The sequence below is a fragment of the Rhinolophus hipposideros genome, assembly GCF_964194185.1.
Source record: "Rhinolophus hipposideros genome assembly, chromosome: 14".
In the NCBI taxonomy this organism is placed as follows: domain Eukaryota; kingdom Metazoa; phylum Chordata; class Mammalia; order Chiroptera; family Rhinolophidae; genus Rhinolophus; species Rhinolophus hipposideros.
In genome coordinates this window covers 66,086,398-66,107,025 of record NC_138060.1, presented here as the reverse complement: position 1 = coordinate 66,107,025, position 20,628 = coordinate 66,086,398, and the positions used below count along the sequence as shown (strand labels likewise).

The following is a 20,628-nucleotide window of genomic DNA, read 5'->3' as shown; positions in this document are numbered from 1 at the left end:
TGAGAGAAAAGTTCAGGTCCCTGCTTCTACTTTAACTGCTTTGACTTTTAGGATATGCATCTCACTTTCTGTGCTGGGGTTTCAAAGCTGTCATGATCACAGATGTAACTTTCATTTGGTCTCATTTGTTTAACATGGCAGACTCTTCATGACCTAAGCTGCAAATTAATTGTACCGCTAGAAACCCTGAGAAGCTCTGTGTGTAGGTGCTATGCAAATGCAGTATGACCCACTGATGGACCTGTGTCTCCGGTGAAGGAAGTACAGGCCTTGCGCCTGGTGAGGGAATTACACTGATACCCTCATCATTCTTCTTCTGCTCTTGTAAAGAACCAAACATACTTTCCTTTCTTTCTCTTAACCTAGGAATTTTGCTATCAGTGATCTGGAGTGTACATAAAATCAGTAGCAGCACCGAATGTCCCTGTATGTTCTGGAGCCTTCATGCGGAGGGCTAGATTTATGCATATGCATATATCGTATTTATTTTTTCTCATTTAGGGAGGAAAAGATACCCAGCTTGGCTATTAATGTCGAGGGATAAATCTGAAGTCTCACCAAGATGTTCCTAGGTGTTCCACAACTTTCAGACGGCAGAACAACTACTTGATGTCTGCTTGGATTCTTACGCGTGTGGGTGTCACTGCAGATTATGTCGCAGAAAGGTTGCTCAGGGCACTCAGGATGACAGGTGTTTCTTTCACTTAAACAAGCACATTTTAGGCCTTTAACAATTGGTTAAACAAAATCAGAGGGGTATCTTAAAATTTCCTATTTGTGTGTCTAACAAGTAGTTTGGCTTTTTCTCCTCTCATTGAATTGAATGGATACAGAGCAAGATATTTCCAACACATGGTTTGTCCCATTTGCCCCAGCGTGTTCACTGAAACCTTATCTTGAGGTTCTTGCTAATTGCTTTGCATTGTATCATGACATTACGCCGCTTGGCATAAAACCGCATTGCAAACTCGATAGCGTATTCCCTTCTCTTGACCATGCATGGAAACCTGGGAACTGTCAAATCTGCAAGCCAATCTTTCAGAAAGTGAAAGATATAAACCTTTAACACACATAACACACACACACACACACACACACACACACACACGAGGAGGGCTGGATGCTTTATTAGTGGATTCTAACATTTCAATAATAATTTATTAGTTTTAGACTTATGTTTTGTCAGTTGTTTGAAATTTTGCACCTTGCCATCTGTAAACCAAGGCAGTTTGTTTCTTCCCTTGCACCCTATATACCTTTTGCTTCCTTGTTCTTGTATTAGTGTCTCAGCGAGGGTTTCTAATGGTATGTTGAATAGGAGTGGTGAGAGAGATACTCTTGCCTTTTTCCTGATCTTAAGGTGAAAGCATCCATTTGCTCACCATCAAGCACGATGTCAGCTTTATATTTTTTGGAGACATTCTTTATCAAGTGGGTGACGTTCCCTCTACTCTCAGTATGCTTTGAGTTTTTATTACCACTGGGTATTGAAATTTTCCAAGGGCTATTTCTGTGCCAACTGATATGATCATGTGATTGTTCTGTTGAGTAGTGATCTACACATATTGAACGAGTCTTGTACATGTGGAAGAAGGGCCGTTTGATTGTGGTGTATAAATCTTCTTAAGCATTGCTCGATTCTATGGGCTGATATTTGCTGAGGACGTTTCCATCTATGTCAATGTGCATATTGGTCTGTAGTTTTGCTTTCTCAAAACATCTCTATCGCACGTTGGTATTCAGAAAATGCTGCCCTCATGGAGGGAATTAGAAATGGTTCTCTCTGCTTCTATTTTCTGGGAGAGATTATAGATAACGATTTCTTTCTAAGTCTTTGAATAATTCACCAGTGAACCTAAGGGGGCTGGGTGCTGTTTTGGGAGATTGTTAATTATTGACTACATTTCTTTAATAGTTACAGATCATTTATTTCTCCTTGTGAGGATTTACTTAACTTGTATCTTAGGAATTGGTTAATTTCATCTGACTCATCTTCTTAATGTCCATAGGATCAGTAGTAATGACTCTTTTGTTTTTCATTTCTGATATTAGTTATGTGTGTCTTCTCCCTTTTTTTCTTGGTTAGCCCAGCCTAGAGACTGGTCAATTGTGTTGATCTTTTCAAAGAACCAGCATTTCGGTTTGCTGATTTTCTCTTTTGGTTTCCAGTTTTCAAGTACAAATACTTCAACTTAATCTTGCATGACAAGTGGGATAAGTGTGCAGTGAAAATACAAGGAGAAGGTGGGAGCCGAGCAACAGACCAAAGCCAAAGCCAGGGGCATGCATGTTACTCATCCTCACAGGGGAGCAAAAGCAAAGTGGGGGTGGGAATACCTGGAAGGCATTAGAAAACGTTCAAGTGCTTTCTATAGAGCAAACATGAGCAAGAGAACCAGAGTTCTAGGACTGAATTTGAAACAAGAACTTCAAGGGCAGGGATTGTTCCATTGACTTTGCTTATCACGGAACAAAACAAAACAGAACAGAAAATGCTTAGTGAGGTTTATATTTTCTTGTACTATTGCAGAAGTCAAAAACATTAATTTGAGGAAATTACAAAAATACAGGCAAGCCAGAAGAAGAAAATAAAATTAGCCGTACACTTACTTCCTCTCCGAGAACATAGCTACTCTCACTGTTTTGATGCATATATTTTTCAATTCTTAATTCTATTTTAATACAATTATTACAATGCAGTGCATATTCTTTTGTACAATGCTTTTAAAAAATATTTAAAATATGTACCATAAATGTGTCTGCGGGTCATTAAAGAGACTCCTATACCCCTTCTGTAATGACAGTGGGGCATTCGAACGTGTCTTGTCAGCCAGCCTCCTACTAGTGGGAACTTAGTTTCCTTTTCTCTCATTTTGTTTCCATTTTTGGTTGTCATGAATAACCAGGTAGTGACTGTTCTTGTGGCTATATATTGTCCACATCCATGTGGAATTTCTCAGTATGTTGTGAGAAAATGAGAGTTGTCGGGTAAAGAGCACGTGACATTCTAAGGTGTCTGACATGTGTTGCCAAGTCCTCCTCAAGAACCTTTGTAGAGGCCACTTTCTGAGAGCAGGGACCCCGCCTACCAGGAGCCTCTTGTGATCTTACAGACGTACTCTGAATGCAACGTCACACATTCCTTACATTCTTTTTTCCAAAAACAGAACTTGGGTTTTTACTGTGCTGTTTCTAAAATTAAACTAATTTAAAGGCTCTAAAATCATCCAAGAAGAATATATGTACTTCTGGAAGCAACTTCATCCTTTCCGTCCCAGTCTGTCACCACCTTTCTCAGGAGACCCACAGTTCTTACTTTTTAAGTAATTGGCAGCTACAGGAGAGAAAGATTGGTTTATCCAAGTTGGAACTGAGCTGAAGGAAAAGAAGTTACTTGCTTCCTTTTTTTGCCAGATGACCTAGGAATCCATCTCTAGAACCTTTACTGGAATTCGGAAGCATCTCAGTATGTTAAAAGAAAAAAAAATTATGATTTCACCTCTGGCCCTTGGAGAAAAGGAACTCTACCTGTAGTTATAAAACACATTAGTTCATTCAGTGAGAAATGCATTTCTAAAAACAGAGTACATGCCCTAATAAGCCTAATAGGGTGGTTTTGTTTTGTGCTGGTTTGTTCATGAAGGGGTAGTAAGGATAATGGTTGAGAGCTCTGTCTTTGTGAAAAGACAGATTGTGGTTCAAACCCTTTTTTTTTTTTTTTTTTTTTTTTTATGTCAGTGTGATATTAGGCATGTTACCTCCCCTAGCCTTGTCCCAGGGAGTTAGTGACAATCTTCTGACAGTATCACATGACAGTATTATGTTTTTCCAATGAAGCACTTAGCACAGTGTCCGGCATAGAACATTTGCTCGGTGAAATGTTAGGTATATTAGCACTAGATGATTAAATGTTACTATATCATAGTCAGGATCTCCCTTATTTCTTTACATGTGAACATCTATGGTGCTGGCCAAGCTAAAGCTAAACCCTACAAATCTGGTGGCACAGAGACCCCTGGACCCCATCCACCTTGACCAAAGTGACCCTTTTTTTCTACAGCAGCAGAGGACTCGCATGGTTGAGGTATTCAGCTGTGGTGCTCATTTTGTAGAAAGTGGCAACAAAATCCCAAGTGGGCCTGAACAGTGGATTCCAGAAAGTTCCCCCAGATTTTGGCTTGCTTCTCAGGAGATGAGCTGAGGAAATGGGCAGAGAAGTGGCCAGTGTCCAGGGGAGCCAGGAGGAGGGAAGCAGGAGAAGCGGGAGTTCACTGAGCACTTACTTTGTGCCAAGCATTCTGTCATCCTTCTTCCTAACAAGCCTATGAAGCTATTACCACTACTCCCATTATCCAGACAGCACCCTCAGGGAGCGTAGGAAATTTCAGCAGCAGCACTGAGTTGGGGCTTGTCAGGCTGGCTCTGGAGCCCAGGCCCTGGACTGAAATCCCGTGGCGCAGGTTGTGGACTTGTACTGACCTCCAATGGACGTGTCAGTTACCTTGATACTATGTCAGTGTTTCCCATCAGCGGAAATGCATCCAGAGCAGCAAAACCCTTGATTCTTACACGGAAAAGTGGTTTATTCTCAAACACAACATTCCTTTTCAAAGTGCCCTTTATTTAACAGTCTTTCCTAACATGCCTTAAATAACAAAAATTATGGAAAGCTGTGAATTAGCTGCCAAGGGCAGGATCTTACTCAGCTCGGCCACACCTTGAAATAAGGGGCTCCAGTTTACGGTCCCTGTGTAAATTACTGCTTATTTTACTTCGGCTCAAAGGAGTAGAAAATGGTAACACAATTCCTAGGGAATATTTGGACAGTCGGCCCTTCTAGTCTCTATTTGATAACCATGACCGTGAGGCCATTTAGTAAGCCTTATTTTTGGTTTCAGCTTTAGATTCCAAAGTGTCCTCCCATGATCACTCCTTCTCCAGTCCCTGGGAAGCCTTTTTGGTGCCATTGTTAACTCCAGCTAAAGGTAAAGAGAAAGCGGAGGCTCAGAGCTTAGGTCATTTGCATTCCATCACACACAATTTGCCAGCCTCCTTGTTTTCGCCCTGCGGCAAGTGCCATTCTGCTTCTGTTGCTGTGAACAAATCATTTGTGGCTTTTCCATGGGCTGCGGCAGTCCTGGTGTCAAATAGCAAACTCACAACCCTGTACCATTCGGTTCCTCCCTGAGGGAAACCTGGTGTAGACAGACTAGTGGGCCTGGATCACGCCAACCTGTAGACCACTCAGAAAAGTGTTCTCCCTCTTTCCATACCGTGCAATTGCTTTTCTGCAGAACTCATGAATTTATCCGTATCATACCCCCATAGGACCATCTCATATTCCAGGCTCTTTGTATGAATATTTCAAGTTGTGGAAATGAAAGCAGCTAGCTGAACAGTCTGAAAATTTAACAAAGGCTGTCTTTGCTGATTTTGTTATTCTGCTTCACTCTCTTCTATTGAAAATATCCACTGACAGGATTTTCGGAAATGAGATTCAAGTTAAGAATAATCCCGCCATAAGCATCTTAGGAAGCTGGTTCTCTGTACTCGTTTCTGGTTAGAAACTTGGTATGGCCTGGACTTAAGCTGTGCATAATGAGGTTTAAGAAATCCAAGGGAGAAATAGAAGCTTTCTCAAATAGCGCTAGTAATGAAAGTTCTATTTATGGCTAAAAGTATAGAATTGAAACACAGTTCCTACTAGTGTGTGGAGAGCTTTAATTTAACTTCCAATTAAGGCTGAACTAGGCCAGATGGTTAACAAATGTATTCTCTGTCTTCAAATAAAATTAATAGGGTGCTCACTCAGTAAAAACAGTGATGACAGAGAATGGAGTATGCGTCCTTATTTATGGCAATGCTTATTTAAGAAGCACAGAAACAGAGGAGTGGGTGAGAAAGGAAGAAGGAAAAGAAAACTTTGCTTTTATTATCTGGTAGCATTTTACAGCTGTAAGGAGCCACATTTCAGGCAAACCTGATTTAGAAAATAGGAACTGAGTAAGAAATGGCTCTCTTGGAAATCCGAGGTCCCTGAATGCCTGGTCTGTGGCGTGAGGAAACTTTGGATGAGAGATGTGCTTCAGGTTGCTTTTCTTTATTGAGATTTGTGTTTAAGCTCTATTTCTACATCATATTTGTGAAGATTTTTTTGTGGCAGGGGGAGATTGTAGCTGAAGGGAAAATATGGCCAGAAGTGGTGATACCTGGAGTTAGGATGATGGCGCCATTTATTTTGACTTAACTTATAAGGGCACAGTTTCAAGACATTTGACAATAGTCTCCACTCTAAAGACCCCCTCAGAGATCCCCATTTCTCCATGGCAGTCTTCATGCATTAATTAACATATTAACTTTGCATTTTAAATAGACCACTTATTTTAAAGTAAAATGAACTGACAGTGAATGTCGCCTCACTGACATTATCAGTGTGGACGAAGTAGGTACATCCTAAAAAGAGTGCTGAGGATACAGGAGACCGTCAACTGGTGCTTATAATCGAATGGGCGGTGACTCAAAGGCTGGAAGCTTGATCACAATAAATTAGCCTGTCCTGGGACTGAGTGGGGGAGAACTGGCAGGTAATAATCTAGGGGGAAATTACCTGTCCAAACGTGAGTACCATTCCAGTAAGGTAATTAGGATTGTCAGCAGCTGTCAGCTGAGGCTATAACTCAGATGACACATGGAAGCCATCAGTCACAATGCCAGGTACACAGTAAGCACTCAATTAATGCTTATTACTATTCATAAAAACACTCAGGTTTCTTCCAGGGTATTTCTTTTTTCTCTTCGAAGAACTCGGTCTGATACAGTTTCTTCTTACCATAGTGGTCCTAGGTGATTAGCCTGATGGAAAAGAAAGGTACTTTCCAGCAAAGCATGTCTTGTATCACCTGAGCAGTCTCTGCTTTCGTGATGAGGGAGGGAACGTGACCTCTGTGACTGGGCAAGGCATGCTTAGCAGGTGGCATATTAAGCAGCGCGAGCAGGAAACCCACTGCGATGGAGAAATGGCCCTGCTGATGTGGCCACTGACTCATTGTGCTGAGGTCTGATTTCAGTCTACAGGCGACTTCTAAATCATTCCATGCTGAGCCCTAGTCAGATGGAGTGCTTCTCAGAGAGCAGAAGTGAATATGAGCAAGGATTCTTGCTCTTGAGATAACATCATAAAGTCTTAAGGTATTTTATTAATTTTATCATTAGAGCTCAGACGTATTGTTTAAGATGTGCTAGACAGCAGGTTGAACACATGTGAGGATTATATAATCTCATTCTCACAGTAATCCTAGGAATCGTGAACTATTATTAATCTCCATTCTGTAAATGAGAAGATCAAGGCTTGTGCACGTGTGATAAATGTCCGTGTGAGGGCTACAGTCTTCATTGTATTAGTAGTTGTTCATTATTGTCATTATTAGAGTTATTTACATAGAGTGGTCCATGTTGGAAAAATTAACCTGCACTGAAAAACTGAAGCTCACTGCTGAAATAACTTCATCTCTTGTTGATTCCAGTTTTTTCCACCTACAGTCCATTTGGGGTGGCTGCAGAGAAGAGGGAGGGCGTAAAATCTGAAGCAGTTCATTTAGGGTCTTCAGAAGAAGTTCCTGAGGAAATGGGAACTTTGCATTAAAATGCACATGTATTATTGTCACCTTTGTTTTACATTTATTCTCTCTCTATCTCATATCCCCAATGTGAATCAGGACCATGGTATTCTTACTTAGCAGTGATGGAACCAATCTGAGCAAAAATCTCAGCATTGAAATGCTAGCTGTGAAAACATAAAACTGCTTTTTTTCCCATTAGAAATTTGTTAACGTGAAATGTGGCCACACAATACACTTGATAAGACTTTTAAATTTAAAAATGTTTAAATATTTGGGTATTTTTTGATAGCTTAGTTGCTTCGAGAATTCTCACATATCTAAACTATAAAACATAATATCCAGAAATAATCCACCACAGCATATCATTCAATCACACAGATGGAAAGTAACCTAATAAGCATTTGACCCGAAATACGCAGAATTTATCTGTCAGGTCTTTTGGTTGGAAGCAACAGGAATATAACTCAAACAGGCTTTAGCCAAAAAGAGTTACTGACTAACTGGAATGTTCAAAGAGAGATTTTTGGCATCAGGCATAATTTGATCTCTGCGTGTGAAGAATTCCAAGTTTCTTTCTTTTGTGTTGGCTTTGGCTTTCAATGGTACTTATTCCACTTGGGGAGAAATTGTTGCCTAGAGACTCCAAGTTTTATTGCCCTGTCTGATCAAAGCCCTGTAAATAGATTGCCTTTCACAAGCTCTCCCAGTGCTATCCCAGTATAAGGTCTGGTTGTCTCTGATTGGGTGGCCTGGTTCCCGTAGTTGACCAATCACAGTGGCCACAGTGCGCACATCTCTGATGGGAAGACCTGAATCGTATGCTCTGTCCTGAAGCCACAGGTGTGGTCAGCTCAGTTCAAAGACAGAGTCAGTTACAGCAGCCTGAGGGGCTGCCTGCTGTGGAATCTGGGGACGCTGGGGGATCAGGAGGTATGTGGGGGGAACACTGACATTTTCTACTGCACTGCCCCCACTGCAGATGGACAGGCTCATCTGCAGAGGATGTGCTGTTTCACTCATCAGGGAAAACACTTGTCTAATGTAACTTCAGTGTCATCACTGAGTTTTGGGGGGAAAGTCAGAATAGTTGAGATTGGTGGGACTTCTTCTTCTCCCCCTCCCCTCACTTGGTTGGAGGGTCTTACAATAGCCATGGTATCTGTATTGCCTTGAGATTAAACACACAGCTTCTGTGGCAAAGCAGCCTGGGAACACACCCCAGCTCTGCCACCTCATTTCCAGGAAAAGTCAGTGAAATCATATGTGCACATTATACACGTGCATAGCACCTGGCAAGCAGTTTGTGGTTAGTATTAATTAGTTTATTTGTTATAATATTATTGCAGTCATTATTATTGAATAGCAAACTTCTATTACGGCTTCAGAGACTTAGATGTTTAGTTATGTTAAAAATTGACCTCTGTCTTCATAATCAAAACAAAGCACTATGATATAACTATGGGAAAATTATTCCCTCTTTACTGAAATTATTGTCTGAAGGCTTGAGATGAAAAGCTTTTTCAGTTGGTTACTTTCATGTCTTTGTCATAAGTTTCAGACACTGTCATAAAAAGACTAGAAAAGGTATTGCACTCAGACAAGTATCAGAACCTCTATTTTTCTCTTTGTAAATAGATTTTGTTAATTTTTTCTTTTATTACGCAGGTAATATATGCTCAGTATAGAAAAATAATGGAAAATAGAGATAAACAGCAAGTGGGAAATAAAAAGCATCCATGCCCTCCTCACCCATAAGTAGTGACTTTTCATATTTTCACATATGCACAACATGTATTTTTAAAAATTGGATAATTCTGTATATACTGTAAAATTCGCCAGACTTGGTGAAGATTCTTCTATGTGAACAAAATTTCTTCTAGAACTTCATTTCTATTTGTACTCATTTGGTGTCCCATAAAATGAATGAATAAAAAAATCCAGTTATCTGAGGTTAACTGTTGTCAGGAATATGCCATTTTCCTAAAATGCCAACCTCCATGTGTGGTATGTGGCAGGGCTTTTCAAAGCACAGAAACTAAATTTATGATAATAATTTTATTTTAAGAAAATTCAAGTTGCATCTGTAAGGATATGCTAATTCTGAGACAGACATTCGGCATCACACATCCATGTGGGGTACGTTTTCTGACATTACACGTGAGCCTGGCTGCTTTCCTACACAGTGCATATCTTTCATTTGCACGGAAGGATCGGAATTGTTTGCCAGTACGAGGTTCCGAGGGCTTTCTCAGGTTTCTCGTTGTACCAGAAGCCCCCTCTGAGTCCCCATCCATTTTCTGCAGCTGCTTACTGCTCGCACTCTGCAGAGCACGGTCAGCCGCTTGGCATGGTATCTGCCGGTTCTCCACCGCTCGTTTTGTTGACTTGAAAAAATCCTGCATCTTTAACAAAGTTTACAATTCAGCACTGCAAAATAACTTTAATACTACTATTAATTGACAATATATTTAGATTAGAAATATTTAGATCCGACAATCTGTAAGGGAATGATGAGTGACTTGATAGAAGGAAAGGAAAGATGTTCATGTAAATAGATTGGAACTTGGTTTTGTAAATGATTAGTTTCTTAGGGACTATTTTCCTGTTGTAATTTTATTCACAGCCTACGTTTCGCTATATTATACCTGCAAAGCGAGGTCTTCTACACCACAAATTTCTAAATCCATCCCTTAGGTTAGACACATTAAGATTCATATATTATGTGTTTTTGCTATTTTAAAAGATACTCATATTACACCAAAGATATTAAGATATTAAGCCAAAGTCCTATAAATAAAGGAACACTTTCCAAATTCTTTCTAACAAGAGACAGGGTATGATGTAAAGTTATCTTTTATGTGATCGTTGTTTTTCCTTTTTGTTTTAGACAGACTATACATGAGTATGTTTTTTGAGGATCATAGAGCCTGTACTCCTAATTCAGGTGGATCCATCATGATACTGACCGCCCTTGGTAATCTAGCTCACCCATCACTTGCCTTCAGTTACCTACTAGTACCAATTAAGCTTTAGAGGAACCTGTATTTTTGTATTAGAATCTATAACTACAGAAAGAGCTTGCCTACTCTTCAATGTCATGTCCTTCAAAGAATTTTCTGAACACCATATTTCAATTGATATAATCTTGTTACTATCTCAGCAGCCTAGTTCCTTTATTTCTGTTATTGCCATTTACAGATATATTTGATTTTGTATTTGTTTATTGTGTGTTACTCCACTGATCTGTCAGCAGTGGGAGGGCAGAAAATGTGTCTATTTTAGTCACCGATTTATTCCCTGTTCACATTGCCGTGACTTGCGCACGGCACTCACGTAATGAGGCATTAGACATTGCTGAATGAGTGAATGGTGAAAGATTGCATGATCTGAAATCTACCTACAATGTGATGGACTAATTGAATTTGTTTTCCTTGAGAGTTATTTTTAAGGACACTCTTGTTTTATCCTGCTGTCACAAAGGCTAACCCGGATTGTATTCTAATGAGGTGTAACTGTTTAGTCCAGTCCCTGAGATTAGTTGGAGGAGGTTGGATGGAAGCCTCTTGCCAGGGAAAGCCAAGTACAGCAAATCCCAGGCTACCCTTGAAATCCCGAACTTTCAACAGGAAGATGAAGGCTTCTACGAATGCACTGCTGGCAACCTTCGAGGAAGAAACCTGGCAAAGGGTCAACTCATTTTCTATGGTGAGCTAACAACATTTCAAAAAGTATGTGAGCTATTTGGTAGTACCCTTCATCGTAAAGTGTGAAGGTCATTGCCATGTGTGGAAAAGTCTCCAGGAGAGACAAGGAAGCCATGGTTCTCGGTTGGATGCTTAATGTGATGGTTAGTGGGTGAGAATAGCCATTTTTAAAATATGGCTCTAACTTCAGTATGGTCTATGCACGGTATTGTTTATTATAATTGCCTTGAAAATATCAGCAGTGTCATGTTAAAACCATAAAGCTTTATCACCCAAGGTAGCTTGGAAACCACTTATCTACTATAAAATATCCAGCAATAGTCTATGACAATCTTAATTATCATTCTAAGTAGAATTTACAAAAGAAGGAGAGAATGGCAGGAGCATAATACTGAATAGTAGTTGTCAGTATTTGTTACTGTTTCCCAGAGTTTTGTCTACTCACTTGTAGGTAACAGAAAAATAAAGTAATTATTTCATTAACATATATATATATATATATATATATATATATATATATATATATATATATATATATGCCTGAATTACCAAAATCTCTCATGAATTTAAGAGAGATGATGAAAGCATATATTTTTTAGAAGTTGTTTTTATGTCTTCTTTTATCCAGGCCAAAATATAACATTGGCACGAGATCTACTTCTTCTTCTTCTTCTTTTTTTCTTTTTTAACATCAAATAAACTATACCCCAGAAATTCTCTGGGTAAAATATACCCCAGAATTCTCAATATGTATGGTGTTTTTAAAATATTCTTAATTTATTTGCTAAATTTAATATATCTATACTGGAGAACTTTTTTAAACTGTGTTTATATGTGGCCAAAATACCATATAACATGTTTATATGTCACATGTTTATAATCCTGATGAAGTAATTGGAGAAAGATACATTTTTCGATAAGTAGAAAAGTCTAAGATATCATAATTACCTCACAGCGATGCCTCTCGAGTGTCCTGCGGGGAGAACATATTGTGCCTCGGTTATATTATTTTCCATTTCCTCTAGGATTTTCAATTTTAACCCCGAATGAAAAGCAGTATTTTATACATAGAACATGATTTCCTCCGCACATCCCTCTACAGTTGTAACAATGCTAGCCAATGTATACATACCTGCACCTACATTAATGCATGTCTTCCTGTCAATAGTTCCTGCTTTACAAAGGAAATTCATTTGGCATCCAGCATCTTTTCTAAATAACACAGTAAGGATGTGACTGAGGTTTTTAGTGGTACCAAGATATTAAAGGCTTCGGCTAGTTTTTAATAGATAGGTCAGTTTTTTATTTAATAGACAAAGATATAACCAGAAAATGGAGGTATCTGTAAATTGGAAAATACTTTCTCCTACACTGATACAGCAACTGTTAGCTTGTAAAGAAGTCTTCACAAATACTAATTCATGTGATTCTTACAATAATAAGATGCAAAAATAATTTTCAGTGATGTTATAGGTAAGAAACCTTAGATGAGTTGAGCAAGATCAGAGATGTTTGTCGGATCTGAGATGAGAACTCTGAACAATCCTCCTCAAGTGAACCCTTTCCGCCTTCCCTGCCTCCTCAGTACCGCAGTCTAAGCCCATTCATGTGACGTGTCACTGCAACCGAATTAATTTTATGACATTTAATTTATACCCCACCTGTTTCCACGAATGATAGTAAGAATAGTACGACCTTTCACCTACCCAACACTTTAACGTGAGTTCTGTCTGCTGCTTTTGGCCTCAGTGTTATGTAGAACTTTCTCAGGTAAGAAAATAAGGTTTTGGGAAATGCATGCGCAGGATTAAGTTAGGTGACGAAACTGTGAATACCCACAAGTTCTCATTCCTGTCAAGAGTTTTATCTAGGGGGAAAAAAGGATTATCATCCTACTAAAACGTGATGAGGCTCGTATTGGACTTAGGCTTCAAGCCGTGGAATTGTAATTATGTCTCATACAGACACACTTTTAGTTAGTAGTTCAGACCAAATAGAATCAATGGTCTTTTGCCCACAAGCGTTCAGATTTGGCTTGCGTTTTCTAACTTGCACTCGTGTTTAGCATGGAATTGTTACCTGGCCTTATTCTGCACTGGGACCTTCTCCCACAAGTCCTAAGTTGTTATACAGGAGCCACAAAATGACAAATGACAAACGGATCTTGTGCCAAAAGACCACTGCTCTAGTCAATGTGTTGCCCCCTGCATTTCTGGTCCTTCGAATCGTGTGTGAGGGTTGCTGCTAGCCCCTGTGATCCTTTCCTTCTGATCGCGAGTCCTCGGCCTGGAGCGTAGTATCTTCAATGATTGACTTGCCAAAGAATTGGTCTTTGTCTCTTTTTGAAACAGCCCCTCCAGAATGGGAGCGAAAAATCCAGAACACATACCTGTCTATCTATGACAGCCTGTTTTGGGAATGCAAGGCTAGTGGGAAGCCACACCCTTGGTACACATGGTTGAAGAATGGTGAGCGCCTTAGCCCAGAGGTAAGCAACTGTGTTGCTATTAAAAACTACCCTGCCTACCAGAGAACGTTTGTCACTGACAGTAACAACAAATGTTTTTTGAATGTTTAGCCGGTGTCAGGAAATGTAGTGGACTCTTTATATATACTAATTTATTTAATTAAACTCAAAGTAGCTGTTAATATTAGCCACATTTTTCACACAAGCTCACATACTGGTCAGTGATAAAGTTACACTCATGTCACAATCACCACCACCATCACCATCATCACCATCACCATCACCATCTTCCTAGTTAATACCTATTGAACTCTCATATGACATAGGCCACATTAAATATTTTTCTATGCCTTATTTTATTGCATCCTCATGACAACCTTATGAGAAAGAGATACGGTTATTATTTTTTTATATAGATAAAAAAATGATTTCAGAGAGGTTTAGTCACTTGTCCAGGTCACGCAGCAATTAGTAAATGTTAGAATTAGTATCTGAAACTTTGTCTGATCCCGGGACCCAAGTTCTTACTGATTATCCAGTATCTTGCTTTTATGAAAACGAATGATTATCTCTAAACCTATAGGAAAGTGGAGAACTGGGGCAGTTATCCACATTTTCTGACCTCAAGCATACTTCTTTCTACAAATACACAGAAAATGAGACAGAGTTGTTTTTTCCATCAAGTTATCCAAATAATTGTGCTAATTCTTCATTTTACTTTGTACATGTAGCCATAGCCAGAGACACAAAAATATCTGTTGTTTATAAGCTGAATATAATGATGGTTTTTGTTTCAGCTTTAGTGGAATTTTCTTCCTGCATGCCTTTTCATATAACATTCTCTGCTTCCTCCAGCCAACTTGCTTATCTTTAGAGATGGTAATAGGTACCTTGAAATATTTAGTTTTAAGTTGTGTTTGCAATATTAAACGATTTCATTGTGTGCACTCAAAATTGTAATTCTACATCCTAAATGGGACTCTGTGACGGATTTTGGCTGTTGAAACACACTTTATAGTCAGTTGCAGAGAAGAAAATTCAACTCCTCCTACTTATGACACAATTAGGAAATTATCGAGTGATCACATTTCAAATATTTCTGAGACCTTATGATGGGAAGGCAAGTAAATACTTTAATATCTATGTCTAATATTAGTGTCAACCATGTTTTCTGGAATAATTGGAATGATGGTGTGTTCCAAAGTATTTATATACCATATCACAGAAGCTTAATGTACGTTCTATGCAGAGAATGCCAATTTTCAGAGAATTGAGATAATATAAAATATACAAACCACTAAAATGATGCTAAGCATATTTCTATTGTTTTAGAACTTCAGATAGCTGCTCAGGATCTTGCAGTATGTTCAGCTCATCTTCGTAAACATCAGTTCTCATCCACCTAGATATCATGTCTCATAGATATGCACAAGCGTAATGTATTCTGATTAAGAGAACGTCTATGTTAACATTCTAGCATCTTTATATGACTTCTCTTTTATTAGGAAAGAATTCAAATAGAAAACGGGACACTTATCATAACTATGCTGAATGTGTCAGATTCTGGTGTCTACCAGTGTGCTGCTGAAAACAAATATCAGATAATTTATGCAAATGCAGAATTGAGAGTATTAGGTAAGTCATTCCTTTATAACCAAAAAAGTCAAAATGACATTTTAGTAAGCTATGATTGAACCCAATTTTTCTGTAAATTTGAAATTGCTTTCCCTTGAAATAACGGGAAATGTTTAAATTAGCTTTTAAAAAATGCAAGATGATAATTATTATTCTGCTTTGGCAATCCATTAAGGATCCCAGAGGAGACCACCATTGGGTACACCAAACCAGAACAGGCTCCTGCAAAGCTGATCCTAGCTGAGGTTCTGAATATGATTTAAAAAATATCCATCATATGTACAATGGAATATCATTAAGCCATAAGAAAAAATGAAATACTGCCATTTGCTACAACATAGATGGACTTTCTTTCTTCCTTCCTTCCTTCCTTCCTTCCTTCCTTCCTTCCTTCCTTCCTTCCTTCCTTCCTTCCTTCCTTTCTTTCTTTCTTTCTTTCTTTTTAATTTCCTGTGTACAAAGCAACATAATAGTTAGATATTTCATACCCCCGTGACTATAATTTGTGTTTTCTAATCCCTTCACCTTCTCTCCCATCCCCACCCCTTCCCATCTAGCAACTAGCAGTTTTCTTTCTCTATATCTCTGAGTCTATTTCTGTTTAATTTGCTTGTATATTATGTTATTTAGATTCCACATATAAATGAGATCATATGGTGTTTGTCTTTCTCTGTCTGACTCATTTCACTTAACATAATGTTCTCTAGGTCCATCCATATTGTTGCAAATGGTAAGATTCTTTCTTTTTTATGGCTGTGTAATGCTCCACTGTATACATGTACCACAGTTTCTTTATCCAATCATCTATCGATGGGTATTTTGGCTGTTTCCGTGTCTTGGCTATTGTGAATAGTGCTGCAATTAACATAGGGGTGCATATATTTTTTTTTCAAATTAGTGTTTTGGATTTCTTTGGGTAGATATCTAAGAGTGGAAGTGCTGGGTCATGAGGTAGTTCCATTTTCAACCTTTTGAAGAACTCCATACTGTTTTCCAAAGTGGCTGCACCAATCTGCAATCCCACCAACAGTGCACGAGTGTTCCCTTTTCTCCACATCCTTGCCAGCACTCGTTATTTGTTGATTTATTGATGATAGCCATTCTGACAGGAGTGAGGTGGTATCTCGTTATGGTTTATATTTGCATTTCTCTAATGATTAGTAAGGTTGAGCATCTTTTCATATGTCTATTGACCATCTGTATGTCCTGAGATTATCATGCTAAGTGAAATAAGTCAGACAGAAAAAGTCAAGAACCATATGACTTCACTCATAAATGGGATTTAAAATGGAAAGCAACAAACAAACAACACAAACAAGCAAAAACTTATAGACATGGACAATAGTTTAGTGGCTACCAGAGGGTAAGGGGGGAAGGTTGTGGTAGAAGAGGGTAAAGGGGTCAAATATATGACAATGGAAGGAGAATTGACTTTGGGTGGTGAACACACGATGCAATATAGAGATGACATGTTATAGAAATTTACACTTGAAATCTATATAATTTTACTAACCATTGTCACTCCAATAAATATATATATTTTTTAAAAAAGAATCCATCAGGAATGTTTTCAGCTTCAAATAAAAAATTGAAAAAGGGAACCTCAATTTCTAGTGACTTAAACACAGATTTATTTTATCTTTTAATGAGGAGTTCAGGGGTGATGGCCGAGCTATGGCACTGTACCTTGATGATTATTTTTTAAACATTTTCCTCATACTTGTGGCCTCATGGTGCCATAAGGCTGCTGTAGCTCCTGAAATCAACTCCATACTCAAGGCAAAAAAGGAGAGAGGGGACAGAAATGACCATGTCTATCCCTTGGCTAGACCCCTCAACATGACATTGGCTAGATGTCATTGGCTAGAACCCTACCACGTGACCACTAGTGTAGGGATTTGTGAAGGCTTGATAGAACTCATCCTCTTTCTTACCATGATGATTCATTCATTCAACAAATATTTATTGAGTAATTATACAATGCCAGAGATTTAAGCTACAGTGATGATGAAGATAAGCATGGCCCCTGTCCTTATGGATCTTTGGACAGAGTTATGTAATTAAAATTATAACAAGTTCAATTGAAAAGTAGAAGTTATGAGAGCATGTGGCTTGACATCAACCTAGTAGAAAGAGCTGAAGGGAGCAGCTGGGAAAGATTTCTTAGAAAAGGAGGCACTGTGTTTGAGACCTGAATGAGAGGAGGCAGGCAAGGAGCATGCAGATACCACAGCTGGAATGCTAGAGTCGACAGAACTAAAGGGGCAGCACGAATCCCAAACGGGAGGTTCTGACTTTGAAATCATTAGCTAAGGCCATTGTTTTCATTGTTCCCGGCAGCATTAAAGGCTCAAATTCAGACAAGATAAGATTTGGAAAATGTCCTTACCTCATCAGATTCATCGGGAATTTGGTGGACGTATACAACTGGATGTGGTTTTGCATTTGTGCATTATTATTGTGGTATACTTACAATTCCCTTGATCTTATTTTATGTTTACATGTTAGTCTTGAGATAGTTCTGCCAAGATTTTGAACAAAGAGGATGGTTCCTTTAATTCAATACTTGGGCTTTCATTCTTTTTTTCTTTTTCCTTTATTTGAGAACTCAAAGGAAGCTGGGAAAATAATTCTGTATAGTGGAAAACATTGAGATAATGAAGTTTGAGAATGATATTTTGGGACAGCCACCAGCGGTATTTGTCATGGTAAATGACTCATTGATCTCTTTCATCCCAAGACTTTCTTAATGGTGGGAAGAAAGAGATGAGAGGGAAGAAGAATCAAACGAAAAAATACAATGTCCTCCTATGAGTTCATCGGTGATGGCATTGATTTGTTTGTTCATTCTTTCCATCACTGCTACTTATTAAACATGTATGGTGTTCTAAGCCCCCAAAATATCATCACCAACACTAAAGAGATCTTCATCTTCATAGAACATAGTTTCACTGAGAAAAAAAAAAGCCAGATTTTAAAATATTATGATTATGGTCAAGAACTGAGTAGGTGACAAGTTGAAGATAACCTAAATTGAGCACATTCTCTTTAAGCTGAGTTCAGAAGGAAAGCGTGTGTAGACCAGCAGTTTTTGGGGGGCAGAGAAGCAGCAGCTGAGGTACCCAGAAGCAGGACAGCATGGTGTACCACAAAGAACTTCACTGGGCTCTAGGCTAGGAACGGGGTTCAGACACATGGGCTCCCACATTCGTGAAGCTGAATGGACTTGGATTCACCCCAGACAGTTTAATAATTTCCCTCCCTCGTGATCTGGTATTTGTTCAACATCCATTTAGTGGGGACAGAGTTGAAACTGCCAAAGATGTTATTTTAAAAATGGTCTACTCACCTTGAAGGCAAATTATTTACATATTTCTAGTTAAAGGTTTACCTGAAAAACAATCTGACACAGTGATACAGAATTTCTGATTTATTTCCATGGTATTTCATTGTTATATGATAGATGATAGATAGATAGATAGATAGATAGATAGATAGATAGATAGATAGATAGATAGATACATGATAGATATTTGATAGATTATAGATATGGATATATAGATATATTCAGAGGGTGCCAAAAAATGTATACACATTTTAAGGAAGGGAAACTGTATTAAAATTGTAATCTCGATATATACAGATCACGAAAGATGAATACAAGTCACATTTGACTTCTGCAATTACAAGAGGTGCTCAAAGTGGTTACCATCAGTGTCCAGACACTTCTGATTATGGCGAACTACTGCTTCAGAAACGTTAACCAAAGTGTCCACTTTTGTACATTATTTTTGGTACCCGTGGTATGAAGATGTCAGCTGAAGTATGTTTAGTGATTTCCCTAATCAGCGTTAAAATTCTTCTTCTGTCTCTTCACATCTTTATTGTAAATTCTGAATGTGACTTTTTCTAACTTGCTTTCTCCCTCATCCTCTGGCTTTTGGTATTGCAATGATCAGCACCAAAAGAAAAATAAATTACGCTTAGCACACATAATCTTATTTAATCCCCACGCCAGATTTCTGAGGTAATATCTATTGTCATCTTCATTTTGCAAATGGAACTCCAGACTCCAAATGCCAGGCCAATCAATATGTGATCCCAGAACATCTTGAACCAAGTAACGTTAAGAAAGCATTCTGGGTGCAAATATTAGAATCCACCTAGTGGACCAAGCTGCATCTTGGGTTACTACATGTTATTTATGGAACTTAACAACTTTTACAAATTTTTCATTTTTAGCCTCAGCTCCTGATTTCTCCAAAAATCCCATTAAGAAAAATTCAGTTGTTCAAGTCGGTGGGAACATTGCTATCGAATGCAAACCAAACGCTTTCCCCAAGGCAGCTGTCACCTGGAAAAGAGGAATGGATAGCCTGAGACAGAGCAGAAGGTACCCGAATCTTTATTTGTTTTAATAGTTTCAAATATTTTGTAGCACAATATCTGCCAAATTTTTAGCGTTTCCTAGGTCTTCCAAAATATCCTCCCTTATGGTAGAGTTATAATTGCATATCTGGAGATACAGAAATTGTTCACATGACAGTAAAAACAAAAGAACCTTCTAAAGCTAAGACCTGCAGTCTATTCTGTATGTGTGCTTGTAATCGATGTATTTTTTTTTTTTAAATCCTTTAAGACCTTTCCTACATTCAGCTGGAAGAGTTTTTCCCGACACAGCCTGCTGAGAATCAGTATGAGAGCATACTCAAGGACAGAGACTCACACACCTGGTGTGGTGGTTTTAAATAGTCACACAGGTGTTCCCCTCATGGAATAACCACAGGAACAAATGTGGACAGGTTCCTGTAGAGAAGGAAGAGAGCTTTTCTTCCATAATGAATGATGTATGTGTGTGTGGAGGAGAATTCTGGTCCTAGCATGTCTTCTACAAGCGTTTTTGACTAAACAAAACAGATGTTTTTCTCTACTTTCTGTACTTTCTGCGCCCCATTGTACTGTGGACCCGTGTATAGCTAAGATGTCTAAACCATAGTTGCAGCTCTGTTTAATGGTGTGTATGTTACTGTGTGATCAGAAGCACGGTGGAGTACTTCTAAGAGTGGCCATTGTGCTAAAGATATAAAAATGGTTCAATGAGCATTTCTTTAGCATCAGATGTATGATGAACTCACATGCAAACCAGGCCAGAGATGTAACAAAAGAACGAGACAGGCCAGGCGAAGGAAGGGACAGTGGAACT

The 20,628-nt window shown here is 38.6% G+C and overlaps 1 protein-coding gene across 1 annotated transcript in view; it reads left to right on the top strand.

The window, feature by feature from the left end:
* CNTN6 (contactin 6) overlaps positions 1 to 20,628 on the top strand; it is a 245,443-nt gene that overhangs the window by 167,811 nt on the left and 57,004 nt on the right. The window contains exons 8-11 of the mRNA XM_081072742.1: positions 11,140 to 11,324; positions 13,675 to 13,811; positions 15,296 to 15,425; positions 19,668 to 19,818. Of these exons, the coding sequence (XP_080928868.1) occupies positions 11,140 to 11,324; positions 13,675 to 13,811; positions 15,296 to 15,425; positions 19,668 to 19,818 (603 nt within the window). The remainder of the gene's footprint in view (positions 1 to 11,139; positions 11,325 to 13,674; positions 13,812 to 15,295; positions 15,426 to 19,667; positions 19,819 to 20,628) is intronic.